The sequence below is a fragment of the Hakea prostrata genome, chromosome 9, assembly GCF_041222555.1.
Source record: "Hakea prostrata isolate BN-2017 chromosome 9, UWA_Hpros_2, whole genome shotgun sequence".
Taxonomy (NCBI): domain Eukaryota; kingdom Viridiplantae; phylum Streptophyta; class Magnoliopsida; order Proteales; family Proteaceae; genus Hakea; species Hakea prostrata.
Window position 1 is genome coordinate 17,119,719 of NC_142608.1, and position 11,920 is coordinate 17,131,638.

General features: G+C 38.0%; 1 protein-coding gene across 1 annotated transcript; it reads left to right on the top strand.

Annotated features, from left to right (window-relative positions):
• LOC149004876 (uncharacterized) lies at positions 1-11,233 on the top strand. Its single transcript, XM_089135735.1, is given in 5 exon segments — positions 1-256; positions 259-848; positions 3,996-4,032; positions 4,035-4,994; positions 10,347-11,233. Coding segments are annotated over 5 exon segments (2,730 nt in total).
• Positions 11,234-11,920: the final 687 nt, after the last annotated feature.

The window sequence follows — 11,920 nt, forward strand, 5'->3', positions numbered from 1 at the left end:
ATGGATGCTAATAATATTAATGAGAGGACTTTAAAAGATTTAGCCATGCCAGATTTGAACCAACAACCATTATGTATTGAATATCCAAATATTGAGGTTGCTTTTGAACTAAAATCTGGTTTGATTCATTTACTCTCCACTTTTCGTGATCTTGCAGGTGAAGATCCTCATAAACATCTCAAGGAGTTCCATGTGGTGTGCTGCATAATGAGGCCACATGGTGTAACCGATGAACAAATCAAGTTACGAGCCTTTCCATTTCTTTGTCTGAAAAAGCTAAAGATTGGTTATACTACTTACCTTCTAGTTCAATAACCACCTGGATTGAGATGAAAAGACAGTTTCTTGAAAAGTTTTTTCCTGCCTCGCGGGCTGCTACTATAAGGAAAGATATATGTGGGATCCAACAATATCATGGAGAAACTCTCCATGAGTATTGGGAAAGATTTAAGCAATTGTGTGCTAGTTGTCCCCAACATCAAATTTCTGACCAACTTCTAATTCAATATTTTTATGAAGGGTTATCTAACATGGATAGGAATATAATTGATGTTGCTAGTGGCGGTGCGTTAGTACATAAAACCCCTACTGAGGCAAGAAATTTAATTTCTAATATGGCTGCCAACACTCAACAATTTGGGACCAGACGGAATGATCCACCAAGAAAAGTTAATGAGGTAAGTGTCTCTTCCATTGACCAACGTTTGGATAATCTAACTTCTCTTGTGGAAAAATTGGTTGTAGGAAATATCCAACAAGTAAAGGCTTGTGGTATTTGCTTTAAAACAAATCATGCCACAGATGCATGCCCAACACTTCAAGATGAGACTCATGAACATGCCAATATTGTTGGAGGATTCCCAAGTCCACCACAAAGAAGATATGATCCATACTCAAACACATACAATTTAGGATAGAAGGATCATTCAAATCTGAGTTATTGTCACGCCCTCCCAGCCGGTACCCTATCTGGCATACCCGAGAGTGTGATCCACCCAAGATCGTATCGGTATCAACCTCCCCTAAACAATAACTAATCTGAACAATCTAACAGGTGCGAGATAAATCATAGTCCATAAAGAAGATGAATCTCCATCATATGATTTCGTTCCGATTGTGCAATCCCCTTTCTCCGTGTGCTCTGTAACTAGACAAATCTTCCCGTCTTGTCTTTTTCTCCCTTTTGCACATCCTTGTGTGTATCTCTTCCGCGCTTCCCTCTGTCGGCTGCTCGTCGAGCATAACCACCCGCGGGATCTTCGAGTAATTGTGGTAACCGCAATCACCTTCCCGAGATATGCCTCTTCGCCTTGCGCTTCTTCATATGGACCGTCATAGTACTCGAGCTGCAGGATAGTCTAACAACATTGTACAATAAAGGAATGAGTTTCAAAGAAACTCGGTAAGGCGCTTGAAAATCCATAATAACATAAATGGCGAATTCCGAACACTCATAAATGCAATATGATATGAGACAAACAATGAATGAATGAATCTAACTCTATGTATGCTGGTCTCTTTGGCCATCTGCTTTAAGTCATAGCACCGTACTTCTTTAGGAAAGTCCACTCACATCCTCAACCATTTAAGATATCTTGGATTCTCTCACGATCATTTCACCGGTCTTGAGCGCCGATTGGTAATGGGTCCTTCATCCCTCGGACAAACCTTGGCAGGGGTTAAGTCAACACACTCTCTCACAACCATTTGGTATAAGTACTGGCGCATGTCGTGGTAAAACCTAGCCAAATGCAAGTCTTCTACTTAGTTACATCAAGTCGATCCGGATACTTCCATTCCTCGTCCCCGACGATCCTTTCCGGTATCCTTCACACTAGAGTCGCCGTATCCTATGGCACCAACCAACTCGGACTACGGACTCATCAACCCTATTGATCATCCACATATGGTAAACGAGAGCTCTCACGTCCTCTCACGGGTTGGTTACCGGTCTTGCGCCCGTGAGCCCAAGTCTAACCATATGCAACCCTACCAATAAATGGCCCCCACAATGTGATTCTGTCCTCTCACGGGTTGGTTACCGGTCTTGAGCGCCCATGAATCCCCATTGCTACCACGGGTCGTTCGGGTCTCAATACCCCTCCGATTAGGGTCTCGACATAACGACATCCTAGCCAAACACTACTAGACAATCCTAGATATGTCATCCAACAGTTTAGGAAGGTGTCCAGAGGGCATCTCCGGAAACATCCCATAATATTTCCGTAGTAGTCCAGGGGCCGAAGGACACCTCTCCTTTCCAAACCATACGTAAGCATACACATGCATCAATTCATATCATCACATATATGGTAACTTCATATATGGAAAGAAATCGAATTACAATCACTTGTATAACATTGGTAAGTAAATCATACATGAATCAATTTAATATGAATAAGTAATGCTACCGTAATCACGTTATGCAACAGGTATATCATTGTAAGAATCTAATTTAGGAAACATATTAATGATATTCAAATATAGAAACTAGATTCATGCTATCTATGTAATTAAGGAAATAACCATCCTTACCTTTTATAACTCGCAAGGAATCCTAAGAAATCAAGTAAGATCTTGGCAAACTTGAGAAGAAGGTCCTAAACAAGTATATACAACATATTAGGAAAGATCCCTAACACAAAGATATCAAACATCCAACCCAAATCGGAGTTGCCGTACTCATTGGTCGAGTGGATTGGTCGAGTGGTCCTCACCAATCGCCCCATGCGTGCCTAAAATCGTTTTAAGATATGAAATCCGATTTGGTGGTTCAAAAGGGTACTAATCAAGGGGTAGACTACATCGTAGTATTCTAACAATAGGGACCTCAAAACACCAATCAAATCAAGATATCAAGATCCAAATTAGGAAACAAGTTACCATAATTAACTCAAACATGGATCTTGATGAATTTGAAATAGAAAACAAAGACAAGAACAATAGGAGGATGGATCATTGCTTTCGGTAATGAAAACATGAAAACATACATAGGTCTTCATGGAATAAGGCTTAGAAGCATAAATCTAAATAAGGAATAAAACCTACCATATATGTAACTATCATGCATCATGAAGAACACATAGTTGGTAGAAGAGAACATCTAGAAATCTATAGATTATGGATCATGGAAAGAAAACACGAGTTACTACTAACATGATCAGAAGAAGATCCAAAGAGATCGAATTCGATTAGAGTTTAACGGATTAAATCATGGTTTGATCATGAATCCTTCAAAAGCTTGCAATGATCTGGTTAAGATCATTGTTCTAGCCTTAAATCCTTAGGATGATCATGAGAACATGTTCGAGATGTTTGCCGGTGCAGCTCTCTTCTACTGTCTCAACTCAAAAGGAAAGAAAAACAAAGATGGAGGAGAAGAAGAGAGGTAGACATACCTTTTGATGCAAAAGAAGAGTTTCACGAAGATCCGTCAAGAAAACACCAAGGATGCGGAGATGACTGCGAGGTCTTTGGTTCGCCGGGGTTTGGAGGCAGCAAATACGGTGGACTCAGATTGGACTTAAATAGAGCAAGAACAACCTAATTGCCAAGACGACTCTTGGTCGGTGGTTGGTCGCGCAATCGCTGAAGGCCAAACGGATTGAAGGTCCAGATCAAATCCAATCCTAAAGGGGTTTTGCCCAGTCGTGACTTACCTAATAGGTGAATGCCTTCAAACCAAGATAGAGAGCACTCCAAGTCCATCAACTAATTAGATCTTCTCGTTCGTTTCCATTCCTCATCATCACTTTCATGGTTCGCCGCCCGTCCTCTCGGGTGGCCCAGCGCTTCTTTCTTTCTGGTCTCGGACCTACAATAACAAGGTTTCGGCGGGTTGGGCTGGGTTTCGTTATGGGCCTAGAACTAACAATTTCCAACAACAATATCAGTCTAGGCAGTCCGATCAACAATATCAACAAGCTCTTAAGCAAGGTAAGTCTCTTGAACAATTAGTTGAATTTCTTGCTCTTAGTTCTCATCAATTCCAACAGGATACAAGAGCAAGTATTCAGAACTTGGAGAGTCAAATCACCAACTCGCATCTTCAAGAAGTAAGCTTGAGAATCAAGGAAAATTGCCCTCACAAACAATTATCAATCCAAAGCAAAATGTGAGTGCCATGACATTGAGAAGTGGCAAAGAGTTAGAAGGACCCATTGCTCATCATTCAAATTTAAGAGAGAAGACGGTAAAAGAAGTAACACCTCCTGTACAACATGTAAGCCCTAAGGTAACACCCCCTCATTTTCCAACAAGACTTTCTCAATCAAAAAAACTTGAAGAGGAAAAAGAAATTCTTGAGACATTTTGCAAAGTTGAGGTAAATATTCCTTTAATTGATGTTATTAAACAAATTCCTCGCTATGCGAAATTTCTTAAGGAATTATGTACTAATAAGAGAAAGTTGCAAGGCAATGAGAAAATAAGCGTGGGGGAGAATGTCTCAGCTGTGTTACAAAAGAAATTACCTTCAAAGTGCAAAGATCCAGGTATGTTTGTCATTCCTTGTAAAATAGGTAATGTGAAAGTTGAGAAGGCTATGTGTGATTTGGGTGCTTCTATTAATGTTATGCCTTTATCAGTTTATAAATCTTTGAATGTTGGACCTTTGAAGAATACTGGCATAATAATTCAATTGACTGATAGATCAAATGTTTATCATGAAGGAGTGTTAGAAGATGTTTTAGTTCAAGTAGATGAATTAGTTTTTCTTGTAGATTTTTATGTACTTGATATGGAAGAAGACTATTCTCCTACTTCAAGTTTGATTTTATTGGGGAGACCTTTTTTGAAAACTACTAGAACTAAAATCGATGTGCATGATGGAACATTAACAATGGAGTTTGATGGCGAGATCATTAAATTTAATATCCATGCTTCCATGAGATATCCTAATGATGTATATGTTGTTTATGCTTTTGATGCCATTGACACTCTAGCTCAAAAAACATTTAATTTTTGTGATGAAGACAAGTTAAAAATTGCGCTTAGTAATTGTTTAACTCTTGAAGAAGTGCAACTTGCAAAAGAAGTGTCACATCCTCCCAGCCGGTACCCTATCTGGCATACCCGAGAGTGTGATCAACAGCCCGAAGATCAGGTATCGAGTAATCAACCTCCCACATAAACAATAACATAATCATGAACAATAATAATAAAAGTGCGGAAGATAAACCATAGATCCAATAAGGAAAGAATGAATCATATATAAATCAGAGTGCTAGATATAATCAGAGTGTCAAAAATAGATAAGTAAAGTGAGGCAAAATCCCACTCTACAACCAGCGGAAAAGTAGTTCTAAAAGAGAATAAGCAAGACAAAATCTAATCCCAGTAGCAAGTACAATGGGTAACTAAATTGTTCTCAACTTTATAGACAACATCCCTATAAGTATAAATCTCATAAACGGCACAAGGGCGCTTCCACTCAATGGTCGGACTAAGCATCGTAAGGAGCATAACCACTCGCGGGATCTTCGTTGTAATTGTTGTAACCGCAATCACCTTCCTGGAGATATGCCTCTTCGCCTTGCGCTTCTTCATAGGGACCGTCATAATATTCAGGACCTGCAAAATAGTCTAACAAACATTGTACAATAAAGGAATGAGTTTCAAAGAAACTTAGTAAGGCAGTTAAATCCATAATAACATAAATGGCAGGATTTCAGAACAAACATAAATGCAATATGGTATGAGACAAGCAATGAATGAATGAATCTAACTCTATATATGTTGGTCTCTATTGGCAGACATGCTTTAAGTCATAGCACCGTACTTCTTTAGGAAGGTCTCAATCACTCATCATCAGTTGGTAATGGGTCCGGCATCCCTCGGGACATTCCATGGCTGGGGGTATAGGTCACCGCTTTCTCACATCACCATTGGTCTAAGTACTGGCGCATGTCAGGGTAAAGCCTAGCCAAATGCAAGTCTTCTACTTAGTTACATCAAGTCAGATCCAGATACGTCCATTCCTCGTCCCCGACGATCCTTTCCGGTATCCTTCACACTAGAGTCCTCATGGTCCCTGACTACGGACTCATCAACCCTATTGATCATCCACATATGGTAAACGGGAAGCTCTCACGTCCTCTCACGGGTTGATTACCAGTCTTGAGCACCCGTGAGCCCAAGTCTAACCATATGCAACCCTACCAATAAATGGCCCCCACAATGTGATTCCTATCCTCTCACGGGTTGGTTACCGGTCTTGAGCGCCCATGAATCCCCATTGCTACCACGGGTCGTTTGGTCTCAATACCCCTCCGATTAGGGTCTGACATAACAGGACATCCTAGCCAAACACTACTAGACAATCCTAGATATGTCATCCAACAGTTTAGGAAGGTGTCCAAAGGGCATCTCCGGAAACATCCCATAATATTCCCGTAGTAGTCCAAGGACAGAAGTGTTAAAAGGACACTTCTCCTTTCCAAACCATACTTAAGCATACACATGCATCAATTCATATCATCACATATATGGTAACTTCATATATGGAAAGAAATCAATAATTACAATCACTTTGTATATAATTGATAAGTAAATCATACATGAGTCAATTCAATATGAATAAGTAATGCTACTGATATCAAGATAGTACCACAGTAGTATAACATTATAAGAATCTAATTAAAGAAATAACTTAACAAGATTCAAATATAGAAACTAAGATATGCAATTTATGTTGTTAAAGAAGTAACCATCCTTACCTTTTATAACTCGCAAAGGAATCCTAAGAAATCAAGTAAGATCTTGGCAAACTTTAGAAGAAGGTCCTAAACAAGTGTATACAACATATTAGGAAAGATCCCTAACAGAAAAGATACCAAAACATCCAACACGGACCAATTCCGGAGTTGCTTGTACTCATTGGTCGAGTGGATTGGTCGACTGGTCCAATCGACCAATCAGTCGACCAATGCAGATAGTAGCCTAAAAAAAACAGAGTTTTAAGATATAAAATCCGAATTTGGTGGTTCAAAAGGGTACTAATCAAGGGGTAAACTATATCAGTAGTATCTTAACATAAAGGGGACCTCAAAACACTAATCCAATCAAGCCATCAAGATCCAAATTAGGAAACAAAAAGTTACCATAATTAGATCAACCATGGATCTTGAAGAATTCAAGATAGAAATCAAAGACAAGAACAATAGGAGAATGAATCATTGATTCAAGTAAAGGTATCATGAAAAGCATACTTAGATCTTCAAGAAAATAGACCTAAGAACATAAATCTAAATAAGGAAACAAAACCTACCATATATGTAACTATCATGATTCATGAAGAAAACATGGTATGGTAGAAGAGAAACAACTAGAGATTGATAGATCATGGATCATGAAAAGAAAACACAGCAATTGACTACTAACATGATCAATATAGAAGATCCAAGGAGATCAGAATTCAAATCAGAAGTTAAACAAAGACTAGATCATGGTTTGATCATGATTCCTTCAAAAGCTTGCAATGATCATGGTTAAGATCATTGTTCTAGCCATTAATCCTTAGGATGATCATGAGAGACAAGTCCAGAGATGTTTGCAACAGAGAATGCAGCATCTCCTCTACTGTCTTAACTCAAAAAGGAAAGAAAAACAGAGATGGAGGAGAAGAAGAGAGTGTAGACATACCTTTGATGCAAAAGGAAGAGTTTTGACAAAGATCCGTCAAGAAAATCACCAAGGATGCAAGGGAGATGACTTGCAGAGATCTTTGGTTCGTTCCAAAGAGTTTGGAGGCAGCAAATACGAAGTAGACTCGAGATTGGACTTAAATAGAGCAAGCAAAACCTAATTGCCAAAGACAGCACCCATTGGTCGAGTGGATTGGTCGACTGGTCCAGTCGACCAATCAGTCGACCAATGCAGACAACAATTCCAAAACAGGGAATTGAAGACCCAGATCAAATCCAATCCTAAAGGGGTTTTGCACACATAACAAGTGACTTACCTAATAGGTAGAAATGCCTTCAAACCATGGTAGAGAGCACTCCAAGTCCATCAACTAATCCGATCTTCATCAAGTTTCATTTTCCATAAATAGAACTTCATCATCAACTCTCATGGATTCAAAGCCAGACACCAAGTCCTCCACTGGGATGGCCCAAAGCTGACTTCTTACCTTACTTCGGGTCACTGGACCTACAAATAACAAGGTTTCCGAGTCAAGGTTAGGGCTGGGTTTTACAAGAAGAGTTTGCAATAGATGATGAATTACAAAATACTATTTTTGAATTAGAGTCACTTAGACCTATGAGGGTTGATGTTCCTTTTGCTAATCTTCCTATTTCTAACACAAAACTTTTACCCTCTATTGTGCAGGCCCCCAAGTTGAAACTCAAAACATTGCCAGATCATTTAAAATATGCATTCTTGGGTGATAATAAAAGTCTCTATAATTATTTCAAGTAAGCTGAATGCATTAGAAGAAGAGAGATTGCTTAGAGTGCTTCGGGAATATAAGGAGGCTATGGGATGGACCATAGCGGACATAAAAGGTTTAAGTCCCTCAACATGTATGCACAAAATCCGGCTTGAAGAGAATTGTAAACCTTCTAGGCAACCTCAACGCCGTTTGAACCCACCTATGATAGAGGTAGTGAAAAAGGAAATTCTAAAACTCCTTGATGCAGGTATGATCTATCCAATCTTAGATAGCAAATGGGTAAGTCTAGTTCAGGTAGTTCCAAAGAAAACTAGCATCACTATGATTCAAAATGAGAATGGTGAGTTGGTACCCACCCGAATCCAGAACGGATGGAGAGTTTGTATAGATTATCGTAAATTGAATGCATCAACTAGGAAGGATCATTTTCCTCTCCCATGTATTGATCAAATGCTTGAACGGTTAGCGGGAAAATCTCATTATTGTTGTTTGGATGGCTTTTCAGGTTTTCATCAAGTTCTGGTTGCACCAGAAGATCAAGAGAAAACCACATTTACATGTCCTTTTGGTACTTTTGCTTACCGACGGATGCCATTTGGACTTTACAATGCGCCTCCTACATTCCAGAGATGTATGGTTAGTATTTTTTCTGAGTATGTTGAGAACATCATAGAAGTGTTTATGGATGATTTTATAGTCTATGGTGATTCTTTTGATATATGTCTAACTAACCTAACAAAAGTGCTGCAGAGATGTATAGAAGCTAATCTTGTTTTGAATTATGAAAAATGTCACTTTATGGTAGATTAATGACTTATTCTTGAACATATCGTTTCTGCAAAAGGTATAGAGGTTGATAAGTCAAAAATTGATATTATAAAATCATCGCCTTATCCTGTAACTATACGGGAGATTCATTCTTTTTTGGGGCATGCAGGATTTTATCGTCGCTTTATCAATAACTTCTCCAAAATCACACAACCTTTGTGCAGACTATTGCAAAAGGATGTAGCATTTGACTTTGATAAAGCGTGCAAGGAAGCTTTTGACATTTTAAAAGACAAGTTGACTTCAGCCCCTATCATCAAATCACCATATTGGAACCACCCTTTTGAAATCATGTGTGACGCAAGTAACTATGCAATAGGAGCTGTTCTTGAACAAAAATTTGGAAGAGAGTCTCACGTCATTTATTATGCTTCAAGAACTCTTGACAGTGCCCAATGCAATTATTCAACAACGGAAAAAGAACTTTTAGCTATTGTATTTGCTTTAGAAAAATTATGTTCTTATTTATTGGGTACTAAAATTGTTATTTACTCTGATCGTGCAGCTCTGAAATATTTGTTTTCAAAGAAAGAAGCAAAACCGAGGCTAATCCGTTGGATACTCTTGTTACAAGAATTTGACTTGGAAATACGTGACAAGAAAGGTGTAGAAAATTTAGTTGCCGACCACTTGAGTAGATTGATTTCAAGTGAAGACTCATCTCCACTACAAGACAATTTTCCAGATGAGCATCTCTTTTTCCTTAATGAGGTTCCCTAGTATGCAGATATAGTTAACTATTTAGTTACTAAAACTCTACCTAAGGATTTATCTAGAGCTCAAAAAGATAAAATAAAAAGTGATGCCAAATATTATGTGTGGGACTATCCTTACCTTTGGAAGCATTGTTCGGAGTTAATTATTCGCAGATGTGTCCATCAACAAGAAATATCATCCATCTTACAATTCTGTCATTCATATGCTTGTGGTGGACATTTTGGTCCAAAAAGAACGGCTCGAAAAGTTCTAGAATGTGGGTTATATTGGCCAACTTTGTTTCATGATGCATATAGGTTTTGTAAATCATGTGAGCGTTGTCAAAAAACTGGGAACTTAGGACATAGAGATCAATTACCCCTTATCCCTATACTTATTTGTGAAATTTTTGATGTCTGGGGTATAGATTTCATGGGTCATTTTCCTAATTCTTTTGGTAATTTTAATATAATTCTTGTTGTGGATTATGTCTCCAAATGGGTGGAGGCTAAAGCTACCCGAACTAATGATTCTAAAGTCATTGTGGATTTTGTCAAGAAACAGATTTTTGTCAGATTTGGCACACCTAAGGCAATGATTAGTGATAGAGGCACTCATTTATGCAATAAAGTGATTAAAGCATTGTTCCGCAAGTATAATGTCACTCATCGTGTTTCCACTGCATACCATCCACAAACAAGTGGGCAAGCTGAGGTGTCAAACCGAGAAGTCAAGTCCATTATTGAGAAAACGGTAAATCCAAATCGAAAAGATTGGAGTTTAAGACTTAATGATGCATTGTGGGCTTATCGGACAGCCTACAAAACACCTATAGGTATGTCTCCTTACCGTTTAGTGTTTGGGAAAGCTTCTCATCTTCTTGTCGAGATGGAGCATAGGGCATTTTGGGCTGTAAAACAATGCAATATGGAAATGGACAAAGTTGGAGAACAACAAAAGCTTCAGTTACAAGAGTTGGAAGAAATTCGCAACGAAGCCTATGAGAGTTCAAGGATTTACAAAGATAAAACAAAGGCTTTCCATGATCAGCAATTACGAGGTAAGAATTTGACAATTGGTCAAAAAGTTTTGCTCTACCAATCTAGATTGAAATTGTTTCCAGGAAAACTGCGTTCTAGATGGTTAGGACCTTTTGTCATTACTAATGTCTTCTCTCATGGTGCAGTTGAAATCCAAAGTTTTGAGACTAATAAAATTTTCAAGGTTAATGGTCATCGGTTAAAACCTTTTTATGAAGGTTTTCAAGTGCATAATGTTGAAATTGAGCTTGGTATTCTAGAATACAAGGAATGAAAAGGCACTAGGTCTAGCCAAAGACGTTAAATGAAGGCGCTAATGGGAGGCAACCCAATTTTCTTTACTTTAATTATTTTCTTCTTTTTGATTGATTTCATTAATTACTTGTTATTTTTGTTATTGTTAGAAATCTTAATTTAATTTTTTTTTCTTTTCTTTTCTGACAACCAGTTTTTTTTTTAACTCTCTGCCTTCCGCTTGATTGCTCAGCTTCAGTCCACTGCTCTTTATATGAGGGGAGTATTCCTAAATTCTCTTATTTCTATGGCAATGGGGACATTGTTAAATTTAGGTGTGGGGGAAGGGATCACATATTTATACTTTTTGTAGGTGAAACTTTCTAAAATTTTTTTTAATGATGTTTCATTTTCTATGAGTTCAATGGAATGCATGACCAATATTGACAGGTTGAATTCAATTTTGATGAATGATGATCAATTAAATTCTTGGAAATCACATGCTAATGAAAGATTGTTTTAATTTCTTATTTAGAGGAAAAGATGCTAAAGATTCATATACACAAACAATTTTTGTGAGATTTTGAGCCTAAGAGCATATATCATTAGTTTTGCTCTGATTTTCTTGATTGAGTGATAATCTTTTATGGTTGGATACTTCTAGAACTTGTTTAGTTTTGCATGCTGAAATCACATAATTGGATTAAATGCATACAAATGACAAGGG